Source organism: Trachemys scripta, chromosome 3 (assembly GCF_013100865.1).
Source record: "Trachemys scripta elegans isolate TJP31775 chromosome 3, CAS_Tse_1.0, whole genome shotgun sequence".
Lineage (NCBI taxonomy): Eukaryota > Metazoa > Chordata > Testudines > Emydidae > Trachemys > Trachemys scripta.
In genome coordinates, this window is record NC_048300.1 from 41429088 (window position 1) to 41455834 (window position 26747).

Here is a 26747-nt window from a genome sequence, read left to right on the forward strand (position 1 = left end):
GGATTAATTTATGTTTCAATGTGCAGTCTGACATCCTTCAATGAATAGTGCTAAGTAGGTGTAAAATACTGTGTTAGCTGTAAAAAGACTAATTTTTTTTTTAAATCACACTAGGTGATATTTATCTTTTGACAGAATAAAACAAGATTCATGTGTAAACACAATGGAAATCATGTTTGATGGCAAAGATGGTGTTACGGAATTGGTAACTTTGGTGAAAAACAGCGCTCACAAATACAATGTTCAGATCAAGTTCCAGTCACACACTCAGACGAGGCGGTATTACTTCGGATGTAAAAGCTACCAAACACTCTGGTGCTGGAAAAGTTAGAACCACATGCAATATCTTTATCAATTACTGCGTGCAGTGAAGCAGACAGCTGAATTTCAGTTACATAAGAGGTACAGCGGACTTTTACATTCCCCCCCCTCAATATTTCACTAATGCCCTCTCATTTTGACATTGTTTCTCAACCTAGCAGAGGCCGTGTATTTTGCCCAACATTAATTAAACACACAAACAATTTAACCGTGGGTGATCAGTTAGGAGGCTAGGCAAGTGGTATTTTCAATACAAGTTTTAACTACGAATAGAGAGGAGTATCTGACATTTGACTACGTAAAGTAAGGTAAATGCTCAAGCCTTACCATAGATTTTACCTCTTAACAGGCAGTGTGCACTGAATGAGAACCAACCAGCTTAGTGTCTAGAAGCACTCAGCACAGTGTGGTTATATTGATAGACTTTATGGTGCCATTTCCAGTGCTTTAAAAGCACTGCCTTCACATTTTCTGCACTAGCTGCCACTTTACACTAGTAAATAATGGGTCAATAGGTCAGATCTTTACATGGTAAGATAAAGACAAATAATGTCAGGTCCCTAAAGGTCAAGTCTCTGGACACAGAGGTTACTCTAGCGTGCTAGAATCCAGAAGGGTAACTAAAGAACAAAAATTGGTTTGGAACATGCGCCACTACTGCCAGTGCTGGTGCCAGTCGATTGGGGGCCCTAAGTAGGAATATTTTGGGGGGACTGCCCCCACACACAACACATACTAATAATGAATAGCCCCACTCTCCCCTTGAGCTGATCAAGGCCCTAAGCAATTGTTTAGTCTGCTTTATGCCTATTGCCAGCTCTGAGTACTACAGCAATTTGTTATGATTTATGTTAGATGAAGCTCTGATGTGCTGTAAGGGATTGGAAGGCAGGTACATCTCAAGATTTCCCTTGCTTTTGCTTCAGATAAAAGAAATGAGGGGAGTTATCGGAAAGTGGCTCTGCAGTGAATACATCAGAGAAATTGTTTGATGGTAGCTACTTCTTGCAAACACATTGTCCAGGTAAAGTTGCCATGGTCAATGGGAACTTGGTTTATCAGTTTTATGAGTCCTAGCCTGTGACAGAAGGCTGGGAACCAACAGCTGAGCCAGCACTCTGGTCACTTAAACATCAATTAATTTTCCCCAGGGTGGACCTGGCAGGGCCAAATTAATGGATTAGAAGGGCTGCGGGAGGACTACCAAGAGAAATGGTCTGTTAACACAGGAAGTATAAGGCAGCACAGGAAGGAAGAGAGGGTGCAGAGAGAGAGGCAGGAAGGAGAGATTTCTGGGTAGGGAGATATCTCTTCCTAGGAGAGACTGAAACTAAATAACATAGTGTACGGATTGGTAAGATAGGGGAACTGCAAGTGTAAACAAAACACCCCAGCACAGTTTAACAACTGAAGGCCCCAGAGTTTTCTCTGAGAGGGATAGCTCAGTGGTTTGAGCATTGGCTTGCTAAACCCAGCGTTCTGAGTTCAATCCTTGAGGGGGCCCACTGAGGGATCTGGGGCAAAATCAGTACTTGGTCCTGCTAGTGAAGGCAGGGGGTTGGACACGATGACCTTTCAAGGTCCCTTCCAGCTCTAGGAGATAGGATATCTCCATTAATTTATTTATTTTTATTTTATTTAGAGTCTGTGTAGACAGATCAGACAGGAGCAGGATGTCGCCTGGTGACATAGCCATATTAGTTTGAGACTTCCTGAGACAAACTGAAGTTAGGCATATGTATTTTACGGGGATGAAAGGCAGTGAGTTTATGATTTAACAAGGTATTGGGTTAGAATCACAGCTAGATAATCCTCAGCTATGCCAATTTATAGCAGCTAAGAATGTGACCCACTGTGACCCTTCTTTCACTTTCTCCACCCTCTGCTCCCACACAATGGTTTGGACCAGTTCATAAATCACTATGTGGTCTATGCTGCAAACACTACAGGCCTACTTCACCTTGCTACCTGTGGTTCTGCTTAAATCAACTGGGCAAAATTCACCTGGTGCAGAGGGTGAACATAAGCCCTATCTCCGTTTCAATGATTTTAACCCTGTAGAAGTTGGAGGGGTGGGGGAGGGATTTCACCCTATAGAAAGCACTATACTTATTTATATGCATGTGCACAGTCTGGCCCAAGTCACTTGTTTGGGCTTATATACACCGTTCTGTGTACTACCTGAGTGCCTTCTTGTGCATTGAGAGATGTACGGTGGAAAAAATAATTTCATTAAACTTAATAAGCAGATAGCATTATTGGTGAAATTCTCTCTACCCACATACAGCCAGGCAGCAGGTTGTACAAAAATGAAAAGCACAGCATCCAGGGAGGTGAAATCCATCCTCCCAACACAATAGCCACTACTTCGGCCTATGTTCTGGAATATCAGTCACAGCTCCTCTGAACCACTTGGAAGAATACCAGCGCTTCCTAATCACAGAGCCTATGGCCCATCCCTTGGCCTACCCAGAGCTGGCACAGAAACCCCTTTAGGAGGAGACTCCCCTCGATAGCTGCAGCCCATCCTACCTCTCACAATGCTTCAGCGTGGTCTGTAAGTGGCACAAAGGTCCTTGCTCAGACCTGCACACCAGGAGAACGTCTGTATCTGCTTATGGAGGTGAGTGATTACAGTAAAATCCCTTCCTAGGCCAAAAAAAAAGAACCCTCCATATGCAGCTGAAGAAAAGCTATGCAATCTGAAGGTTTCTGTTAGCAGAAGGGAATCTCCCTCATTAAAATACAGTAAAACTACTAAGTAGTATATTTTGCCTCTCAGGCTGGTCTGTTTAATCCTGGAACTCCTATGTCTTTGCTCCTAAGAGTCTAGGCCAGTCTTTACCGCTACAGCAATCTTCCTTTGAGGCAGCACCACCACATACTGGATAGTATCCATTTACTATACAAAAATGCCTTTCTAGCTGTTCAAATTTGAACAAAAACATAGGCATGTAAAGTTACAGTCTTACAAAACCTAATACATAGTTGTTTCAGCTGCAAGGGAAGCAATGGAATAAAAGACAAACCTGCCCCTGCATTGTTCATAAAATAATGGCATTAAACTGTTCTAGCTTTTTCCTGAAGTTACTGTAAACCTGTGTGCTGGCTCTGGGAGACTTAGGTTTACAAATTACCTTCAGTGAACCAACTTCTCCCCTCAAATCTACCGTGCCCCTCCATTGGGTTTCACCAGCATAACTGTGAGGAAAATTTGGTCTCTCTCTGCCCGAAATTTTAACTGCTTGCACTTCATCTGTAGACTTTCTACAGGTACAGTTCTATAAAGCACTACCTGTATACGTTTCCACATATATATGTGCTGCAAAATTAAAACCCCAGCATACAGTGCTATGAAATCTTCTCCAAACCTTAAAGTTCAGTTAAGAGTAGTACTCCTGCATACTTATTTAGAGAAAAAGTACCAACACACGCTAACATGAAGGCAGAATACAGACTCACTGTCTTTAGGATACATCATAGAATGCTAGAGGCTAAGTCAGTATTGTGAACCAGCGTAGGCTCACAGCTATTCTGTACTAGCCCAGTGATGGTATGAACTTGCCTACAATGACCACTTTTTTTTTTTTTTTAGTGCTGCTAAATAAATATTGACATCAGGTCACTGCTTTTGAGATTGTGGTGTCAGCAGTCTATGCCAACCCAGATTACATTATTAAAGGACTTCCATCTATTGACTATACACCTGCTCCTGCTTCCATTTAAAAATCAATGGTTTAGGACCAGGACATAAATCTCCCCAAACTGGAATGTGAGCAGAGATGGGATTTCCATTCACAAAGCCATCATGTATGAAATGCATGTCAACATGCTGATTAGTCCCCAATACCCACTTATGATACATCTGAAAATGTTGCTTTGTATTCCTTGTTTCCAGCTGGTAAGTTACATTTAAAAGGAGCTAAGAATACATTAATTAAATGTGGAGCTAGTCTACGCTTTTCAAACCAAAATGTTTAATGGCTTTTTTCCTAAAACAAATTTTTAATTTTTTCAAAATATCCTGTTTAGTAACAAAAATAGAATATTTAATTTTTCTGTCCCCCCTATTTCAGTGGCTAGGAGGGGGAAAAGGCAACAAAAAGAGCAAAAACAGGTTTAAAAAAGGTAGAAAATGGGAGGAATATAATTTATATAAAAAGTGTTCAAAGCCAAAACTTTGTTGTGAAAAAAGTTTCAGGGGAAAAATTGTCCTTTTCAAAACCTGCTGAATGAAAGTTAATTTGAAAGTTTCCACATTTTTCCATGCAATATTCACCATTGTTTGATCAGCTCTACTTCAATATTTATCCAATATTAATTTTCCAAATAAGCAACTGCTGTATTTACACAGGACTATTATGTGATCACAAATGGAGGCTGGGGGTGCAGGGGAGAAAGGGTTGTGGTCTATGTAATAATGAAGGGAACGGGGGAAGGTTAGCCACAAGACTCTCTTTTAAGAGGCAGTCCATGCTATGAAAAAATTTGAGAACCTCTGCCTTATATGTTATACCTTGGTTCTAGTGATGTGTAGGTTCTCTCTCAAGGTCTGTCTCACAATAGACCAGGTATCACTAATATGACTAATGGGGTTGAAAAATGTACAACTTTGTAATCATGGGTCTATGTTATATCCTGGAAAGCAATAGGAAACAAGATCTGTTGGCCTCTAAGAAGTGGGATCCTTCATTGAGTTACACCAGTTTGCGGTCGTTTACCTAGATCTTCACTATTTTTAATTTAAAACATTACTAGAGTTAAATACCAGATTTAACTGCTGCCTCTTCCCTGCCCCTCCCTTCTCCAATGGCCTGAAATTCCTTCAATGCAGCAGAACCACCACAGCACCACTTTTTTGACCTGGCAGGTGGTGAAGAGTCTGCACAGGGGAATGTGCTCCACAGTGCTTCTCCTTATGGCTATGTGCATGGGAGGGCTGGAGACAGGGAAGTGCACGGTGCACCCCCCCCCCCCAATTTGAATGCTTTAAACCTGCATGGGGGACAGCAAGAGTCCCCAGATGTGATTATAGCCCATACGCTGCAGCAGGGACAGACGAGTGGCTGCATAGCCACTCAGTGCTGAGTCACTGGTTAATGGTGAGACGATTCCTTCCTCCAGTCCCTCTTGGATGCATGGAGGTGAGCTGTATTTGCCCTGTGGCTGCTAACTAGGTTGAAAATAGCAAGACACAGGAGGCAGACGAAACTGAGGAATGAAAGAATCAAAAATGCTCAACATTAGTCAGGTGGTGCACCTGGCTTTTCTAGTGACTAGGTATTAGCAAGGCTGCGCTCCAGGAAAGCACCCCAAGCCATGGTGCAGTCCCAGATGGAATAGTGCCTCAGACTGCATGGTAACAGGCAGCAAAACTAGAGGCTGGAGATTGGGGGGCGGGAGGAAGGTGGTTTGAGGATTATTTGAAATGATGACAAAGGCCAATGATGTGACATCAGCAGTCTTACAGGACCGATTAGATTCTTTTAGAAAACAAAGGTTGGAGGGCACCCACTGATTGGCACTGGTGTACAAAGTCCTTATTGCGAGGGCCCTTCCAAATTCACAGCCATGAAAAATGTGTCCCGGACCGTGATGTCTGGTCTCCCCCCATGAAATCTGGTCTTTTGTGCTCTTTTACCCTATACTACACAGATTTCATGGGGAAGACGAGTGTTTCTCAAATTGGGGGTCCTGACCCAAAAAAGGATCGTGGGGGGGACATACAGTTATTTTAGGGGGGTCACAGTATTGCCACCCTTGCTTCTGCGCTGCTGTGTTCAGAGCTGGGCTGGAGGGCGGTGGCTGTTGGCCAGGCACCCAGGTCTGAAGGCAGCAACCCACCAGCAGCAGTGCAGAAGTAAGGATGTCAATACCATACCATGCCACTTTACTTCTGTGCTGCTGCCTTCAGAGCTGGGCAGCCAGAGAGTGGCGGCTGCTGACCGAGGCCCAGCTCTGCAGACAGCAGTGCAGAAGGGTGGCAATACCATACCATGCCAGCCTTACTTCTGCGCTGCTACTGGTAGCGGCTCTGCCTTCAGAGCTGGGCTCCCAGCCAGCAGCCGCTCTCCGGCTGCCCATCTCTGAAGGCAGCACCGCCACCAGAAGTAAGGGTAGTAGTACTGCAAACTCCCCCCCCCCCCACACACACACACACAATTACCTTGTGACCCCTCCCCCGACACACACACCTACCTCCTTTTTGGGTCAGGACCCCTACAATTACAACATCATGAAATTTCAGATTAAAATAGCTGAAATCATGACATTTACAATTTTAAAAATCCTATGACCATGAAATTGACCAAAATGGACTGTGAATTTGGTAGGGCCCTATTTATTACCCTTCAGTGGCCTATGTGAAGTGATTGAGTCTCTCAGATGGCTACACAACAGCTGGCACTAATTGGCAGTTTCAGCAGAGAGACCAAGGACCAACTATGCAAAGAGACTGGATTACCCTTTTCCAATGAGCTGGTTCCTGTAGGTCAAGGCTGAAGGGCATTGGTGAGACGAAGTAGGGAAGGTTATATTACTCACAGAACAAGTACAATACAGGCTGGTGCAAAGAGGTGATCGCCTCCCCATTAAATGCTACAGTCAGCAGAGGTTCTTGCCTGGGAGCCCCCTGGATTTAAATGGGAAGCAGCTACTAGCAGGGTTCTCTGTCAGGGATCTTTCACTAGGAATGGATTCCCTCACTGATCTGACAGAGCCCAAATTTGTTTAACACCTAGGCTAGCTACAAAGTTAATCTTTTTAATTGGATATTTGGGACAGAGTTGAGTTGGTGGATTGCAAGTTGGAGCCTCCATAGGTTTGTATTTAGAGAGGTCAGGTTGGGTGGGTGAGTTTTGTTGTCATCATGGGATAGTCCACACAGTATTATTTATTGAATTCTAATGTTGACATGCTGAAATATTGTTCTAGAAACTGAAGTAGTTGTAATATTATAGGTGTGAACAAGTGAAGGCCTCAATCCTGCAATCTGATGCATGTGGGCAGACCCCTAAGCCCTTGACTTGGCTGGGACTCTGTATGGGCGAAAGGGTTTGCCCTTATGGATCAGACTGCAGAATCAGGTATTAACGTTAATTTAATAAGTCTGCAGTCTCCCAGGCTAGCAAACTGGCAGCTTTCACCAGTATTAAAAACACACACACCACCACCATTCCCCCGCCCCACACTTTACCCCCCCCCCAAAAAAACTCCAACTTACTGTTCTTTTTGTACATCAAGATTTCAAAGGAATTCATTTCGTAGTTCTCAAACGTTTGCCGCACCTTGTCAATTGTGTCTTTGTCTGTCAGCTCCCCATACATAAAACTGCAAACAAACCAAGGAATTCAAGTAAGATATTGGAGAGACGTACAAAGCCGTTTGTTTACAGCGTGAAAGAGGGCCTAGACAAAAATTGCCCTTGTTTGACGGTGTCCTATTATTTCACCTGCAAAGCATAACTGACAGATGCATCCTAGGGAAATTAAAGAGAAAAAGGGAACAAACAGATTTTTTTTCTCAAGCGACAACACAACACTACAAGTTATTTAATAGAAAGTAAATCTGCACTCAAATACCTGCAGGTGCTGCTTTTTTGCATAACTTCTGCTCTGTGATATCCTGATAGCTTGCAAAATCCATCATTGCTGTATACAATGGGCCAATCCACTATCTGGGCATTACCCAAGACAAAATTAGTATCTGTTTGAAAGAACACATTGGTTAGACAGTTAGGTAGCTCTGTGGCTGCATTCCTATATATATTTATTTGTTTGGGGCCCAATCCCACTCACTTTACTCACATAGTATTCTTACTGAAATCAACAGGATTATTTACAGATTAAATTCACTTTACTGGCATAAAGCCTGAGTGATTGGATTTTATGCAGGTAAAATATAGGGTATGGGGAGGTGAATCCCATCCCCAATCCAGGGCTAACATATGGATTACAACACTGCTCCTCTTTCCCCTCTCTCCTCCCCATCTCCATCCCACCGCCATTCACCAATCCAGCTCCGCCCACTGGATAAGTGGCAAGACCTCTGTACAACAGTTGTCTGGCATGTGCTCTGAATTTGGATTCAGTGGCCCCTCCTATTGCCTTCACCCTTTGCTGTTGTCGATTCTGACCTATCTGGGACTTATGCAAACACCTTTTTCCATGGCATACAGAGCCCAGAGCCCCACTAGCAGACTGAACATGGTGCTTAAGGGCAGGGCCAGATTTACACTTTTGCACCTGTAGGCACAGCATCTTCAGCGCTCCCCCCCCCACCACATGTGACCCTCCTGTTGCACCCAGTTTGAGAGAGGCCAGGCACCCCTAGGCATGTGCCTACTGTGCCTAATTGGAAATCCAGCCTTGTTGCTGGCCATCCATGGCCAGGGTGAATTTCACCCAGCAGGAATATAGTGAGCAGGATTCAAGCCTTAATGCTTACTACTGCTTTTGTAGAATTGATGTATCATTTACATAATTAGCACATTGACTATTGTATACAGCCAGGTTCTTCACTGCCTTGGACCTTGCACAGCCAGCCACATCTGCACAACGTGAGATCACGACGCTCCACTCACTCATGCAGAGGAATCTAATTTGCTCGCATTTTAGCAGTGACTTCTCACAGGTATCAATGATGACACAAGGAGCCAGGCAGGGAAGAATCAGGCCCACCACCATTATGAAGGGTGGCTAGACACCCAAGTGAATTTAAACAAAGAATAAAAAGGGTTATCTAGGTCTCCATATTTGTATTTAAAGCACACTCTGGCCAATAACATATTTATGGCAGTCAATGATTCCTGAAAGTGAAAGACTAAAGGCAATTTAACTATTAATTGGGGGGGGGGGATTTTTTCCTTTTCAAAATTTTGTAGCAAGCATAAAATGGGTTTAAATTAAAAAAAAAGTCTTTATCCATTTACTTTCATTGCCCAATCCTACTTGCAATAGGAGAAGTATCTGTATACACACTTTAGAGTGAAATATGCTGGTAATATATCTGCAGGACATCTTAACTGCTTTGTTTCTCACAACCATTTTAAATACCATGGTTTTTCTTAGTCAAAGCAGCTTGCTCCAGAAGCAATCCATGTACTTTACCCCTTACTATGATTCACTAAGATAAGTTGTTTCTTCTCATTGTTTTTGCCTGAATCAAGCACTTTTGAGATTTTTTTTTTAAACTACGAACACCGCACTGTATCTTGTCGGGATACATTTTTTTAAAATTCATCAGGAAACAAAAAGCAACAGTGAAATACACAAATATGAACTTCAGGTCACATTCTGTCCCAATAGCAATGATTTTGATGACTTTGCCCATTCATTTTAGTTTGACTATCATCTCCTCGTCCCAGAAAGGAAATTCTACTCCCAGAGCTGTGTATAGGGGCTCCTATTAATTTATGGGGTGGCTCTCCCCAAGCATCTGAGCACAGAACCTGGCTCCAGATAACAAGTTCTAGAACTAGAGACCTGAATTTATCTATAGCTATCTTAGGTACTTCTATGTCCCCCACATTACAGTCATATCCGAGTGCTTCACAGTCACAATACCAGTTTTTCAGATGAGGAACTAAGTGACTTGCCCAAGGTCACAGGAAGTCAGTGATGGAACAGGGAACTGAACCCAGGTCTGCCAAGTCTCAGGTCAGCACCACAACCACTGGGTGATCCTTCCTTTCCTTATCTAGCTCTATTGCCCTACTCCATTAGTGCTCACAAAGTGAGAAGTCCATCTGTTGGTAAAGAGCCCACACAAAGCCTGCACACCACAGAAACCCCAAAGTACCCCATCGTGAGGATGTGGACCACGCTGCCATGCAATGAGATCCTTGGAGCCCCATGTGCACCAAGAAGGTCAGCTGTGTACTGGCTATAGATATGGGGGTTATAGTGTGGCAGCTGCCCCACTCCCTGAATTTGGGCTGCAGCAGGCCAATGGGCCTGCACAGAGAGGGAGCCAATCAGGGAAGGCCTTATAGGGAGCCAATCAGGGCCCAGATTGGAGGGAGCCAATCAGGACCAGGCTCAGCCCTATAAGAAGGCTGCTCAGGACAGAAGCAGGTAGTCTGTCTCCAGGCTGGGAGAGTAGCACCTGGAACAACGCAGTGCTGGGCAGGCCAGGGGGAGCAGAGGGTAACTCCAGCCTGGAGTCTATCAGGCTGCAGCCCCTAACCAGTGCGAGGGGCCAAAAGGGAAGCAGCCCAGGGACGTGGACAGATGGAGGGAGAGAAGGAGGGCAGGACAGCTGCCCCAGAGGGTCCCTGGTTTGGGACCCAGAGTAGTGGGCAGGCCTGGGTCCCCCCCTTTTCCCCCTAGCCTTGCACCCGGCTGATGGAGTGGCCGTCTAGAGCTGCACCAACTGCTTGCCAAGAAGGGAGTGACTTTGAGGGTGCAGTTGGCCAGGACACAGAGAGGCAGCTGATTGATCCCCCTCCCCCGCCTCGGAAGGGGGTGAGGATGGACTAAGGGGCACTGCTGGAGGGCAGTGGCTCGAAGAGGACACCGCAAGCTTGGGAGCAACGCAGGTCCGGACATGCCAACCGAGGGCGAGACGACAGACAGGACACCACCAGGAGGGGGTGCTCCACTGGACACAGCTAATTCCTGAGACAACCAGTAGGAGGTGCCAGGTGGTGACTCCCAACCCCATCACAGGGGTGCAGAAGGAGAGCTGGAAGCAGGCTACACACAGGGCTCCTGGATATTTGCCTATGTGGATCCAGTGGCCAGAAAACATGTCACAGGCAGCAGAGGGGGAGAGCTGCTCCCCAGCATCCTGCCCACTAAGTTGGGAGGGGGGTTCAATCCCACCAAACCCTGCTTGTTTCCACAGTCTGTGGGCTGGGGGGGGTTTCACCCTCATAGAAGAGAATGGAGTGTCATAGAAAAATATGAATTACTCTGCTTTCTACTGTACAGCCCTCTCCCCATCCCACCTGCCACAGAGCAGGTTTGCGGCCATTTGGGACCCGCTCTTGCTGGCCTTCCATGTGTGTAACCCAGCAGGCATCTCAGTTGTTGGGTGTCCTGCCTTTGCAGAGCACTGCAGGATAGGGCCCAAAATAAGGAATCCTACGTATCACCTACCCTGCACAGTTCCTTCTGATCAACAGTCCCCCAGGCAGAAGGGCTGTGGTCAGCTAACATCCCCAACGCTACAGTCAGTGCTCAGTTGCACTGATTTGACATTACGTTTCCGACAAGTCTCTGACAAGACACAGCTGGTAATCAGTTATTCCTTCGCATAAGAAGATATCCAACCTCTACGAAGGCAAGCCTTGCCTTCCCGGCTGCAAGGGCACCTGCCCTGGAGGCAGTGGCACTGTTGTGGAGCTGCCATACAACAGGAAGGAGGGACTCCCTTGTAGACCCCTGTGCAACATGTTACAGCCCCTTAGGGACTTCCCGGAGGGCATGGGAGGCCAGGAAAAGAATAGGCAAGAGGAAGGACATAATTAGACAAAAAACACAGGCCACGCCTCTTCACAGAGGGTGTGTGAAAATACTCACAGGAGCTGTTGAAGCCCTGAAGCTACAGTAGTGGCCCAGGGGCAGCTCTTTGTGAGGCTATCTCCCAGACTGGTTACTTGGGCTGCTCCCAGAGACAAGATTTACCCCATTATATGGATTTGTGGCACCATTTCCCAAACATGACTAGACTGCCGAGGACACGTATTGCACACGAAGTCCTAGCCCGGATGCATCACAATGTTTGTGAAATGGAGCTCTCAAATCTCAAGAGGACAGGGCCCCAATTCTCCAGTCTAGTTGAGGAGCACTCAGCAGGAGTCAAGACCGGACAACAAAAGTGCCCCCAAGCCACCCTTCCCTGCCCCCACTCCCAGTCCTGGAGCTGGCTGGGTACCAATCCAATCCACAGCGTAGATTAAGAGTGGCTCATTTCTGTCAAGTCCCCCCAGGAACCATTATTGCAGCTGGACAAAGGGGTGTCCCAGCCATACCTTTTTAAAAAGAGGCCATACCCTCGAGTCTATGCCAGTGACCAGGAGGGGAGGAAACATAGGAATCGCTATGCCTGGGGGGGATGGACTAAGAAGAAACCTCCACTGGCTACTTAAGCTGTGTTTAGGGCTGTTCTGCACTGGGGAAGTGGTGCAAAATATATTGGTGGATCTGGCCCAAGGTGTTACCACAATATTCATTTGGCCACATAGCATTCCCTATCGCTCCAGTGGCGCAGTGGGGCTGTGCAGGAGCAGCAGCTGGCTGGGCAAGAATGCCCCTGCCACAGCATAGGCTGTAAGACCCCTAACCCTGCCCCCTTGTGATCTCCAAAAGAGGTGGAACTGGGCGCACGATGGGGATTCTGGGTTGAGCTACAAGCCATAGGCAGTCTGGAGCATCCTGAATCCATAGGGCACAAAGCTCTTGGAGATGCAACACAAAATTAGACCCAATCTCCTCCTGCTTCCACAACTGAACTTATACATTCTTCTACCCAATGAGATGCACAGCTATTCATGCAAGCAGATCCATAGAAGTCATCCCATGAAGGTCTGTGGCATCTTGAAGTCAGTAGGACTATTTGCATGATTAAGAACTGCTTGGGTGAGTAGATTATGTAGGATTGGGATTTAAGAGCCCAGGTGACCACAAAGTGGTCACACTCCTACGTATGGAGTACATCACACCACCTCCCTTTGTTATGCCCCAAATTACTATGACAACACTTCATAGATCTTCAGTAGAGTTTGAACCCAGCATGGACATCTACATTTCAGGTAAAAGAGTAACCCTCTTAGGTTACGAGACTGCTACAGATATCACCTATCTGCAGACATAGAACACTTAGCTAGTGTTACATTAGTTAGCTGGGCATTGAACTGCATAGATGGCACGTTACAACCAATGGCAGAGTGCAACATGGTTTGGGATGTTATGGAGGCCAAATGCATAACTAGGTTCCAAAAAGAGTTAGATAAGTTCATGGAGGATAGGTCCATCAATGGCTATTAGCCAAGATGGTCAGGGATGCAACCCCATGCTTTAGGTGTCTGTAAACCTCTGACAGCCAGAAGCTAGGACTGGATGACAAGGGATGGATCACTCAATAAATTGACCTGTTCTGTTAATTTCCTCTGAAGCATCTTACACCAGCCAATGTCAGAAGACAGGATGCGGGCTAGATAGACAACTGGTCTGACCCAGTGTGTCCATTCTTATGTTTTCACGTCACTGAAATAGGTGTAACATGTTACCCCTTCCCTTGCTGAAATTAACAAGGGGTCCTATGAAAAAATAGTATGCAACAATCATGTAATTAACTACACCAAAAAGCATAAACATAAGGGGAGTAAGTTTAGGTTTGCCAGGCAATCTTAGTTCTGGTATTTCCAAATTTATGGAACACTTGACTTTGCAACCTGAAGATTTTTTTTTTTTTAAATATAGTATTTTGGTTTTCATTTTTGATAGCAAATGTAGCTATAGAAATGTAGTACTCCCTTGTAAATACAGCTCTCTCAAAACCTCTACAATCAGAGTTTACACTCAGTTTGCATTAGTGATTCCCACAGAGCAATTATTTATTTGATCATTTTAATTCAGGTCTATCCCTAAATTGTGCAGACTTTTGCTCTCAGTGGTGTAAATCAGGAGTAACTATCAAGGCCAATGGGGATATATTGGTGTAATACCAATGTGAGATCAGAATAAGGCCCAACATCTAGACAACTCTAAGAAAATACATTCTTGGAATTCTTTTCAAAAGATGAATGTAACTAGGCTGTAAGCCCCTTGTGCTCAAAGAAATAAACTTCAGATGCAGAGCAGGGGGACACCCACTAATCACACAATTTTTGTCTGAATAAGAAGTGCAGTACTGTGCCCTCAAGAAAATATTAATCTGTTCAAATGCAAACAGCAGCTTATGCTGCTATATAGGTATTGAGGGAACAGAGTAAAGCCAATGGGATAACATGCTGCTCTCGTATCCAGGCTACTCCACTGAGATCAATGGAGTTGCACAGATGCACATTTTGGCTCAGTATCTATTGAGCTGATTTCTTGGGTGGGAATGGGTTGATATTTAAAGATCACCACATTATGTGACCTGATTTGCCATGTTAAAATGAATCTTCTGTGCTGAGTAATGAAATCTGTGGCCATTGTAATCTAAGTCCTCAATATTCTGTCTCTATTTTCAGAAACAGCCTGGTTCTACAGTTCAAAACAATGTATTATAAAGACCTAAATTTGGCCATTTGTATGTATATATTAAGGGTCACATAATAAAACACACACTTTACTGAGACCAAAAGGGTTTTAAAAACTCTATGTTTGCTAGGGCATGAGCAAAGCTTCAGTGCAGTACACACATTTCAATGCTGCATTCTAAGCCTACTATTTGCACATAGAGCACGGTACACAGACAGACTGAAAAGAATTGCAGAAGATGCATTTCATCATACTTACCACAAAAAACAAAGGAGACACTAACTAAAACAACAACTTCAAGTGACTCAGTTTGAACAATTGCACAAAAATGAAATCTACTTTCAGCCAGCAGTTCACACAGAGATTAATAGTTCCATGCCAACATTTGTTATTTTACATTGCTATAGTAAATATTTCACAATAGACCTCTACCACCAGAAGAGTGTCAACGGCAAACAGCAACACATCCCACCAACAGTGATAAGCCTCGCTCTTTGGATTACATATCTTCAGAAAGATAGTCAAATATCAAATTAAGTCTACAAAATAATCTTTTTATAGAAACACTTTTGCAAACCATTTTCCCCCTTTGTAAATTAACAGAAATTGGTACAGAACAATGGAGAAGTAATGGCTGAAATGGACAGAATGCATGGAAGCTGTCATGTGTATATTGTACATAGCATCATTCTGTACCTGTCTGTCTATGAGATAATGTCCAGACTGAAAGTTAAAAAAAGAAAGCATGTTAAAGCAAATGTGGCATCTAGAATGAAGTAACTTTCCAAAATTAAAATTATCAGTCAATAAAATTAATGTTAAAACTTCACCCTATACAAATCTGCAAAAGCCATATAATGTACGATTTTGTTTTGAAAAGAACAAAGATAATAATGTTTAAACAGTTGGACTTCATTTAATTGTTTGTTTGTTTTTCCCTTCTGGTCTTAAAAAGAAACTCAGTGATGAGCCTGTTTTGGGGTAGGTTAGTTATATAGGTCTTCTGACAATTTAAAATAAACCACTTGGTTTATTGATATTTTCAGCCATCAAGAGCTTTACAAGCATTTGACCAGATCTAATTTTATGCAGAGTCTTAACAGTATGCATTACAAAAATGCATTAACAAGTTCTCTAGCAAACAGGTTTCATTAAGATTTGTTTTATGATCTTGTTCTAGGATTTAATACAGAGATTGATTGATGGATGAGTTGAATTACTACTGTGGAACTTTTGGGGTGTACAGAACATTAATTTTAAAATGCATGTCTATCATCCTTATGATTTATTTATTTTTTCTTATAGATCAGGTCATACATTTCCAAACACTATAAAAATTAGAAGCTCTTAGCTTAATAACTAGCAAGGAAAAATTTCAGTACTCAAATTGGGCAAAACATTGGGATAACATTAGCTTATTAGAGAAGTAAAAGAGTTATGTTGCAAACTCTAGGTCTGTACTGCTCCCAATGAAGTTAATAAAAGAGTTTTGCCATTGACTTCAAAAGGAGCGAAACCAAGCAAGAACAAAAACCATTGTTTCTTCACATTGGCCCTAATTCAGCAAGGTACATGAACATGTTCTTACTTTTAAGCAGCTGAATAGTCCTGGTGAAGCCCGGGAGAGACTACTCATCTGCTTAAATAGTTTGATGAATCAGAGCCACTGGAATCAGGCCTAACCTAGAGACCCTATCTAAGCAAAAACTCCCATTGGATGGAATCTTGCCCACACAGTCTTGCAGGATTGGGTACTTAAGGAATGTCAGCTTTATGCATTTGCCTTTAATAAATGTGTAGCAAGTTAGTTCGTGTATCAGATGCCCACTTTGTTTAGGTGAAATTCACTTTGCCTTATGCAAGTGAAGTGACAGGGATTGGAGGGAGGTAAAATTCACTTCCCAGCCAAAACCACTCTGCAGATGCTACTACAATTTATGAGGTGAAATAGCAGCCTTCTCTGCCATTTCTTCAGGATGTTAGGCCCCGGCAGCCACATAATTGACAACTCCACTGTCCCAGGGCCACCTCTGCATTGGCCTATGTGGGGTTAGTATAGAGACCTCTGAAACCAATGAAGTTACAGTGCCTTGAACCAGTATAAAGGAGCGGAAAAAGAAGTGGTCTGTTTCTGCTCTAGATTTCCCATCAGTCCCTCTAGAAGCTTTAACTGATGTAGACATTCTTCCACAGACACTCCACAGCAAAGTCAATACCCCCTGCCACTTGCAACACCTGTTTAAAGGTTAACTTTGTTCATTCCAGCAATTTGTGTATCAGAGATACTCACTGAAATGCGGGGCAATATGCACCCAAACCTCAATCAATCACGCTGGAATGAAATTCACAAGCAGCATAAGGCACATGCACCCATTTACATTCTCAAAAAACAGCTTAAATGGCACAAAGCCTATGTGCCAGCCCACCGCACAGAGTGAATTTCACCTACTAATGGTTGGGAGACATTGCAGAATCGGCAAATTCATTAATTTTGATAAACAGATACATGATCAAAAAGAAAAATACAAGTACTCTGTTCATTTATTTTGAAAACCACAGTTTAGTTTAAATTATGAAAACACTTAATAGTTATCCAAATTACAGTGCACTTAGGAGCCCCAGTCAGGAACCAGGACCCCAAGAACAGTCACTGCCCCAAAGATCTTACCATCTAAGTAAATATCTCATAGTATAGGAAGTTATATGCATAACTTGTAAAAGTAAGTCTTAGTAAAGTGATACCAAAATGCAGCACTCTGCTGCTAAAGCCACATTGTCAGGTTAAGATCTTTTTTCTTGTTTCCTATGATACTAAGAACAATTTAGATTATTAAAATGCAAAAACACTTTAGAAATCCAATTAGTTTTTTCCACTCTTTATGCTGTTTCCTGTTACATTTCTCTCAGATTGAACAGAACATAGCCTGGCCAGTTTCATTTTTTATCTTGCTAGTTAATTTCTCTTACAGGCCTCATGTATGGCACAATGTTGCAAGGTCTGGTTTGCAGACAGTAAAATGGAATGCTTGTTTGATTTTTTTTTTTAAACTATTTCCATTGGAATTAATGATACAATCGTGGAAACAATTCTGTCATTCAGGATTTGTAAGAGGGTGTTTTTTTTTTTATTAAAAAAATTCTAAATTTAGGACCAAATTTGATTGGACACTGTGGAGTCAGACCATTTCTGAGTGGGGAGGTTGAGAGATTTGTCTGATTCACAATGTGAGAATTAGCTCTGAACCCTTCAAGAGGAATCCACATGGGTTACTAGAGTCAATAGGATTCTACTCACCATATCCCTTAGAAGGATGGGTCTTGGTGATGTTCTGCAGTACCAAGGAAAAAGGCCTATTCTATTAAATATGGCACAATCAACAGGGCTGATTTTCCCTCCCAGAGTACAACCCACAAGGGAAGACTCTGTGAGGCTCCTGTCAGGGAGATCCCTCTACACTCTTCCTTCAAGGGATACAGGATTTGCCCCTGAACCTGATCAGTCCCCAGTGAGCAAAGCAGATCTCAGGGGATCCACAGAAATGGCCAACTTCACAGAGGTCCTGTGCTTCCAAACCCTCTCTTCTCTCCTCCAGATTCTCTTACTATTCCACTCCATTAAAGCAGTGCTACTAGGGGCTCTCCCTGGCCTGGCCATGGGAAGTGGGCACCACAGAAGAGATATTAGAGCACCAGGCTATATTATTTTTTCCAGGGAATTTTCCTGAAGGGTACAAGGTGCTTCTCCCGGGCCCCACCTCTGCCCTCCCACACCCAAACTCTGTCCCCTTCCTCCATGCGAAACCTAAACCTGCAGAGCATCCTCTCTGAGGTCCAGAGGAGGATGGGAAGGGAGAAATGGTGCCACAGAAGTGACTGAGCTACCCATCAGCACAGGACTGGGGAGATCCACAAGTGAAGGGTCTCCTGCATCTGTGGATCTAAGAGAGACTATCCAGGGCCATGCTATTTTCTCCTGATTTGATGCATTGTAGCTCAAAAAAGGTCTGTGCAGACCAAAAACATCTCAGTGTCTCATCCTCTCTACCAATTAATTGTACTAACAACTTGACCCAAATTAAATCTTCTGTGTGGTCTGATAACATTAAGAGCCTGTTTGTGGGGGAAAAGTTACCTGTGCATAAATGTAAGTGCTTTTATAATGTGCTTTGAGAGGAATACCTCAGTACTAAAAAACACACAAAACAGCCCTACTGGAAAGGCCCTTAACGATTTTTACCGAAGTTTACCCTCTTGAAGTCTGTATTGGCATTCCTAGCCCATCCAAACCTCCCAGTGACGTCAGTGGAAAATCTGAGTGTGCTGGAATTGTAGGACTGGTCCCAGATCCTCAGATACAGTGAGCAAGGATAGATGCCCCCCTAAGCCACCTTTCACCTACCCAGCAGTCCCAGAACCAGGGGAATAGAAAGAGCCTTCTATAGTCTTAGAGCAGTGCCTGGGCTGCTCTAAGTTACTTCCATTAGAGTGGCCCCCTCTCAGCACCCCATGACCTGTTCATTATTTGTATTACAGTAGTACCTCAAGACCCCACCCAAAACCAGAGCCAGATTGTGCAAGGCCCCAGTTTGAGGCAGCTTTGGCTCAAAAGGGACTTAGGCAGAACCAAGAGTCTGGACCTTGAGGTATAAAAGTTTGGCGCATCCTTTTCAAACTACAAAGATAAGATACATCTATGTTATTGCCTAAACATTATCTTATACAAGAATTGTTTATTTTGTTCTATAGGCATTTGAAGCAAAATTGTTATACAAAAGAAAACATGAGTTTTTGGTGCACCTCTCTTATTTAATGCGTTATTTAGCACCATATTATTATACATTGAGAAGTCTATAAGTAGTTGGTAAAAGATTTATATATGGGTAGATTAATGGGTATTGGAGCAGAATTTTGATACTCAGGTAGGTATGCCAGTGTCTTTCAGCATATAAATAGATTGACCTTGAGCTAAAACTAATTATAACAGATTAGAAATGTGGCATTACCAATCTTCGTTTGCATAATACACGTAGCTCAAAGGTTTGAAGCCACTTGCTCCTCACACTGGTCTTAGGGTTGTATGATCTGAGCTGAGATCTGGAATAGATCTCTTTTTTAATATTTTGTTTAGCGATGTCATCATTTGGACGAAGTTCTGGTTTGGTGATATATTTCCTTACTTTTATTGTTAATATTCAGAAGTATCTGCACTCTGTTGAAATTCAACAGTCATTAGACAATAAGGCTGGATTCTGCAGCCTTTACAAGGCAAAACTCCCTCTGATCTCGATGAGAATTTTGCCTGAGTAAGGATTGCAAAACTCAGGCCTATAATTCTGTAAACTTAAAGGATTTTTTCTCTAGATTATTGATAAAGCATTAAAATATCATTTTATAAAAATTAGTTGCCTATAACATACTGCACCATTTGAATGGAGTGCACTGGCTGCAGACCAAGATGATAGCTGTGATACTGTTATAGCATGCTGTATACCACAGGGATATTGTGTTACCGCAGGAAAAACATGAATATGACATTAGCAATATCCATCAGCAGCCTAGTGATTTCTTCTGTACTGAACTATTTTACAGCATAGGCAATTTTCCACCCCACAGGGTGTTCTGGCCTTTTTAGCTTTTTCACTTCTTCAGAACCAACAAAAAAAACTTCTGTTCACCAAGCCTGACTAAGTCCTATGCACAACATTTATTTTTCTAACTATACATGGGTAGTTCAGAAGCACTGTTTTAAAATATTAAACATAAGACAAGCTGTTCACAAGCAGAATTGTAAACAACATATGTATGCGGTGGTACATGCCTATGCCATCCTCGGAGCAGCTCAGGGAAGGGATTCCTCTTTGCTCCACTGTGAGGGAAGTAGTTTACTGTAGCTCTTGAAATGTTAATTCCCCCTTCACTCTGGCTGGCATGTAGGGGAGAAGACCCATTGCTCCCCATCTCCCTGCTTTTCCTCAGTCCACTCCTACGCAGGGTTGGGGAGACAGCACTGGCCTCACAAACCTGCTCTCTTTCCTGCACCTGGGGTGGCAACTCAGGCAAGCCACATTTGGGGGTGGGGAGGTACTTAAGCTCCCTTACCCCAAATCACTGCACATGGATATGACAATCTTCCTCCTGAAGACACACTATAGACATGAGCAAAACACTATGCCAGAATGAAAAGACCTGAACATGCATGCACAATAAATTTAAAACCACATGTATTCTCTTTATGAGCTATACTTGGCAATGGAGACGTCAGCTTTCAAGCTTCACATCTCATATCAAATGCTATTAATAGAATTACATTTTAAACTAATGGTGAAATGGCATAATTAGTTGTGTGTGTTGATTATTGCTCCCAATAAATGGTTGCAGATAATTGCTTTATTATTGCTATCTAGTCTCATTTAGATAGCTAGCTTCTCTCAGTCTCTCTTTTTAGAGTACAAATGTGGTCCTCAATTAATTTGTATCTCTGATATAAACAGAGTGGGTTCTATTCTACTCTCCCTTCACAGCGAGGTCCATATGCATCACACCAATTAGTCACAGAACTGACATTAATGCTAAGTCCCCCACATTTCAGTGGGAGAACAGACTCCCAAGAGCATGCATTTGTGTATGTTTATCCACTCAATATTTGGAGGCAGTGTGTAACCTGCTCTGAGCTGCCAGCTAAGTACTAGCTTGATAAAACTCCCAACATTTCAATGGCAAATCCCATCATTTTATATTTTTTTCTTGGCAGTCAGATTGTGGCCCAGCCAAATGTGACTGCGCAGGGGAATAAAGGGGGACCAAAACCTTAACTTTTATATGGCCACTTTAGCTTCCCCTGCCTCACAGCTTGGGTATAGGAGGCATAGTAAAGACTGCAGCCCAGCATTCTCCTTCCACGCAGGTAGGCCAGGAGAAGGTACAGAGGAAGAGGAAATGGGAGGAGCCTTGACTCCCCCATGCCTCCCTTAACTGGCCAGCAGAGCTGAGCCAGCACAAAGTGGGGAAAAAACTTCACTAAATTACACCGTCTTCAAAGCAAGGGAAGGGACTGTAACTTGAGTCACCATTCCTCCCAAATTCCTCCTTAGAGTGGTACAGCTGTGGTCCATCCCCTCCTACAAGGTTGAGCTTAGAGGTTCAGTCTAGTATTATTACAGCCCTCATGAACTAATGCACACCTGAGAGCAGGGGCCTGGTCTTTTTATTTGTCCCATGAAGCACCTTGTTCACCCACAGCACCATATAAATAATAATGTCAAGGTAACTTTTGACACCGTTTCTATTGATTGTGGGGGTGTAGGGATGGAAAACTGATTATATGTTCAGATTGATGACTCATCAGTTCTGCTGAATAAAGTGAGAAGTTGACTTTTCTCATGATGAAATTATTCAAAGACTCAAAACAGTCTCTAGGAAACATTTCAATAATTGAAGTTGGAAGATTAGAGGTTCTATTTCACTACAGCCAGCCAAAATATTTTGTTTTTAAATAACAGGATTTTCAGTAAGGATGGATAGTATTTTTGTTCTAAGAATACAGCAATCAAACATTTCTCTAGGGAGAGAGTATCAAAGGGGTAGCCGTGTTAGTCTGGGTCTGTAAAAGCAGCAAAGAGTCCTGTGGCACCTTATAGACTAACAGACGTTTTGGGGCATGAGCTTTCGTGGGTGAATACCCACTTCTTCGGATGCATGTCATGCTCCAAAACATCTGTTAGTCTATAAGATGCCACAGGACTCTTTGCTGCTTCTAGGAAGAGAGTGGGGGAAGGCAACCTTTCTAGAGTCACAATTACGTGTGAAGATGCATTAGTAGTACCAGATTCTCTGCACTCCAAGACTTTCCAAAACGCTGCTGCTTCAATAAAAGCCTCCAGTTCTTTAAAAAAATAAATTGAAAATCATTCCTTGGAGTCATTTGAGTTTCCAGCCCCAGATCAAATGAGGAATTGTCTTTCTTCGCTTTCTCATCATGTAGCTGGTTTTTTTAAAATACTGTAATTCACTAATTGTGTTTTCCTGATTCTACATGCTAACTTATCCAAGAAGTCCTTAAATGGTTTAGCATCCTCAGTGAAGTGAATCGGAGTTAAAAATTGGTAGGACTTGGGCCAAGACCCTGCTAACATACATGTTCTTAGTTTTAAATATTATGCATAATATTTGCATGATTGAGGCCTTTTTAAGGAAACAGCCTTTTAGCAAAATCCAGATCACATTAATACATATTCACATGCAGTTTTGCAATTCTAGACATTTCCCCTTCCAACAATATACTGATTACTGTATTCTTGAAAAAATTATCCATCCTTAGGCTCACAAAATTGCAAATACCATATTCTTTACTTAAAAAAGAAACTTAATTTCAACTCAGCGAGATAGACCTCCCGTATCTTCCAAAATGACTTAGGGTTTTTTTCCTAGAGACCATCTTGAATTTCTGAATCATTTAGTCATTAAAAAGCAATTTCTCAGACCAAAAGAATCTCCCTGACAGTCAATTGACTTCTTACATACCCTGTATTCCCTTGAAGTCTGTGGGATCCTTTGGGTGAGTGTCAACTACTTGAATGAGTGAATTCGGCAGGATCAGGCCCATAGTATGGCTGATGGTTTTGACATTTGGCTATAGAAGAACTATAACATTTTCAGTATTCAATTTAAACCATATACAGGCTAACACCTATTCACTCCTTACTATTACAGAAGTGACAGGCAGCTACTTAGATCTAATAGATGTACTGAATGGCTGATATGAGGTTATCCTGCATACACTGCTGTGTATAAGGCGAATGCGTAAGAAATATACCCCCTCCTTAGACACCCAGACACAGGATGGGCTTTTTGCCTTAATTTAAATCGATCCACGGATCATATCTGTGATTACAGCAGCACCTGAACTCTATCACCCTGCCTGCCACCTGAGCTAAGAGATAGAAGAGAATTAAGCCAACAGCAGAGAGATCTCCCGGAAAGCAAATTAAAACTAAGGCGATCGCCAACTACCAAACAACAGTAGCGCGCTCTGCCAAGCCAGGCACATTGGGTCGCCTAGCCCCGGAGCAGCACGTCCCAGTGGAAAGGAAGGATGCAGCCCCTGAGCAAGGAGGAGGGCACCACCAGTGATGGGGGAAGAGGCTCGAGGAGGGGTCCGGGTGCAGTCCCAGCTGCGAGGAGAGGGTGGGAGTCTCAGCCTGAGTATGGCGGGGTCTTCATTGGGGCAGCATCCAGGCAGCTCTAAAGCACGCACGAGCCTCTCTCCCCCAAACCCTTCTCCCTCTCACATCTCTACAGCAGACACTTGAGCCCTGCAGATAGGTGTCCCGGGTGCTTTACGCCAGATCACGGGGGTTTCGTGCAACCCAAGAGCCCGGGCTTCCTCCCCCACCTCCCGCCTTTGGAGGGTCCGATCAGACTCTCCCCTCTACTTTCGGTGGGACTTTGAAAAGGCATCGCATGTGGGATGGCACCGGCACAGACCGCTTCATTCAATCACCTCCGAGCCCTGATGGTTCAAAGCCAGTTGGGCAGCCCCTGGCCGGAGACCGGCTGCAGGAAGGACTTACTGTGTTTTCTTTGCCACTGCCCCCTGCAAGCCCCACGCTCAGCAGCATTTCTGGACGCCCCTGGGAAGCAGCTTCCGAGGCATCTCCCGTTACGGTACGTGCTGCTGGTGAATGCAATCCTCCCCTTACCATTAGATCTTCGCACAATGTTCTCCAGAAAGGTGTTCTGGGGAGCCACCAGCCCTCTCCTTCCCCCAGCCATAGTCATGTCTTCCGGAGTCCAGCGCGGAGGCTTGGATCAGGGCTGCGCGAAGCTAAGCGCTCCCACTCCACGCTCTTCCCGCTCTGAGCGCCTCATGCTCTCCGCTGGGACCCCACCGCCTCTGCAGCATCAGCTACTCCAGCCACCCAGCCTCCCACTGCATCCCTGCTGCTTCGGCCGCCGCCTGGACCGGTCCGACAGCGCCCTCTGCTGGGCACAATCTCAGCCATTCCCAACCCAGGTCCTGATGCTCAGGCGGCGGGAGCCCGAGGATGCTGGAGGAGACAGGCAGCGCCTGTACTGCAGCACCCTCACCTGGGCACAAAGAAATATGGCGCTGTCCGTAGCGCGCCTGGCCCGACTTCCCTTCTGCAGGCAAAGAGCCGCCAGCATAAAGGGAAGGGAAATCCTACCGACACACTACTAGTGTGGACCTTTAACCTGCACAGCTGGGCTCAGCTTTGTAAGACCAGGGCCAAGTTCCAAGCACACCCGGGCCACTTCATAGCTTAGGGCAAAAACCATGGGAAACCCCCAAACATATCAACTTTATCTGAATTTGTTTTGAATTATAGAGATCCTTCAAACCTATCAGGTAAAGCTTAGGGGGTGAATCTAGCCAGCCAAAACAGAGGGCTGGAGTCACCCCCGCCCCCAACCTTGCACTGATTTAACAATGGCGTAATCCCCATGTAAGGGAAAAGGGGGGGAAATAAACCCAGGGCTTCAGAGTTCTAACAAGAGTTGACTACTACACCAAATAATGTCTGGGTAATCATCTCTGCTGCCCCCTAAGAGCCATCCCCCAAAAGTTTTATCACTTAAGAATGAAATAATAAATACACCCTTACTAACCTTTACCAGGCACACTGAGACCTTCAGATGGAAAATACTAATGAAGTGTAAAGTGTTATATCAACATGTTTTAAGAACATTAAGCCTCACAACACCCCTCTGAGGGAATTAAGAGTTACTGCCCCTGTTTTACAAATGGAGCAACTAAGGTCTAGAAGTTAAGGACTCTGATTCTAGGGTGGGTGCCCAATTGAGATATCATGGCATGATTTTCAGAATAGTAGTCACAAGGCCAGATGATCCTCAGCTGAACTCAGTAAAGCTACACCCATTTTTAACAGTTGAGGATCTGCCCCCTTTTTAGTAATCATTCTGGGTTTTCATTCATTCCTAAAATGACTTATTTTAAAAGGCTGTTTTGTATTATGGGGCTAAACATCAGCTCAGTTAGAGTGAAGAGAGATATATTTAAATAGTGTAAGCTTTGATGTTTCAAAGAGTTTGATCTATTTAATTTGTAAAGGTTTCTCTTTAATGGATTAAACTATTCTTCTCCCTTCTAGTGATAAATGGGAGTAAGGGCATACTCAGCTCTCTTTAATTTACAGAAGTTAGAGGTACATATCTTATTCCCAATACTGTTGGCTCTTACTATCTATAGTGCCTTTTAAAGTGCAGTTCCTTCAGACTCTGCTTCCTTGTGTATATGCAACACACCCAAGATCTCTCGCTCACACGCTCTCTCTCTCTCTCTCTCTCTCTCACACACAGACGTTCCACACTGAAGAATCACTGTGGAAGTAGCATTATGGGTTCTATGTTTATTGTCTCAAAAGGCCAAAATTTTTAAGAGGTAATTAGGTGCTTAAAGATGCAGATAGATGCCTAGTGGGATTTTCACAATCATGTATCAAGAGCTAGAATATGCAGTTGACTCCTGCTGACACCAGCAGTGTAAAGCATCCCTAAAGACATTTTAAACCAGCCAGCAGAATATTTCCCCAGGTCTCCCCCACTCCCGTTATCTCTGGCAGCTGGGCAGACCCAGGATCAGAGAAGCATACAGGTAAAATCACCTTTTTACACACATACACCCCTTCCCCTTCCTGAACTGCACCAAGCACTGATGGCTGCAACTCAGGTTCTGGACATTAGTTAATTCATTTTGCAAGTAAGAATTCCCTTCCCTCCAAGGAAGGGATTTTCCAAGGCTTATTCATTACCATCTATACAGATTCAGCATAAGAGGCTACTATTATGATTATGCAGGATTCTATACCCATTGTGCTCTAACTTTGCACAGTTAGAATGGCTATATAAAGTGGAAAGCAAGCAGACTTCTCCTTATCTCCTCCTCTCTAGACTTCACCCATTAACAAAGCCTGATTGTGTAGATGTAGTGAATTTTCCCTTAGTTAATATGTGGATACTGCACTGATGCTTCACACTGGACATTCCAACTTTGAGTCTAATTTAGCTCGGTTTCTGGAAAAATTTAAACTGTTACAAAGACAGATGCAATACCTTGCTTGGGTCATCCACCTGCCTTTACAGTTCAATGGTCCTCTGAAGAGATGACTATTCAGGTATCTTTAGGACTTTAAAATATAAGGTGCTGGTTTTTGTTCAGTAAAGGCATTTGGGCAGATCTTAAATGGAATAATCTTGACC

At 43.7% G+C, this 26747-nt stretch overlaps 1 protein-coding gene across 1 annotated transcript in view; it reads right to left on the minus strand.

Annotated features, from left to right (window-relative positions):
- The window catches only part of LOC117874389 (potassium voltage-gated channel subfamily H member 1-like), an 81744-nt gene extending 57360 nt beyond the window's left edge, over nt 1-24384 (minus strand). Inside the window, exons 1-3 of the mRNA XM_034764463.1 lie at nt 24209-24384; nt 7902-8025; nt 7544-7650 (exon numbers count right to left, since the gene is read on the minus strand). Of these exons, the coding sequence (XP_034620354.1) occupies nt 7544-7650; nt 7902-8025; nt 24209-24287 (310 nt within the window). The 5' untranslated portion in view covers nt 24288-24384. The remainder of the gene's footprint in view (nt 1-7543; nt 7651-7901; nt 8026-24208) is intronic.
- Between the last annotated feature and the right edge of the window lie 2363 nt (nt 24385-26747).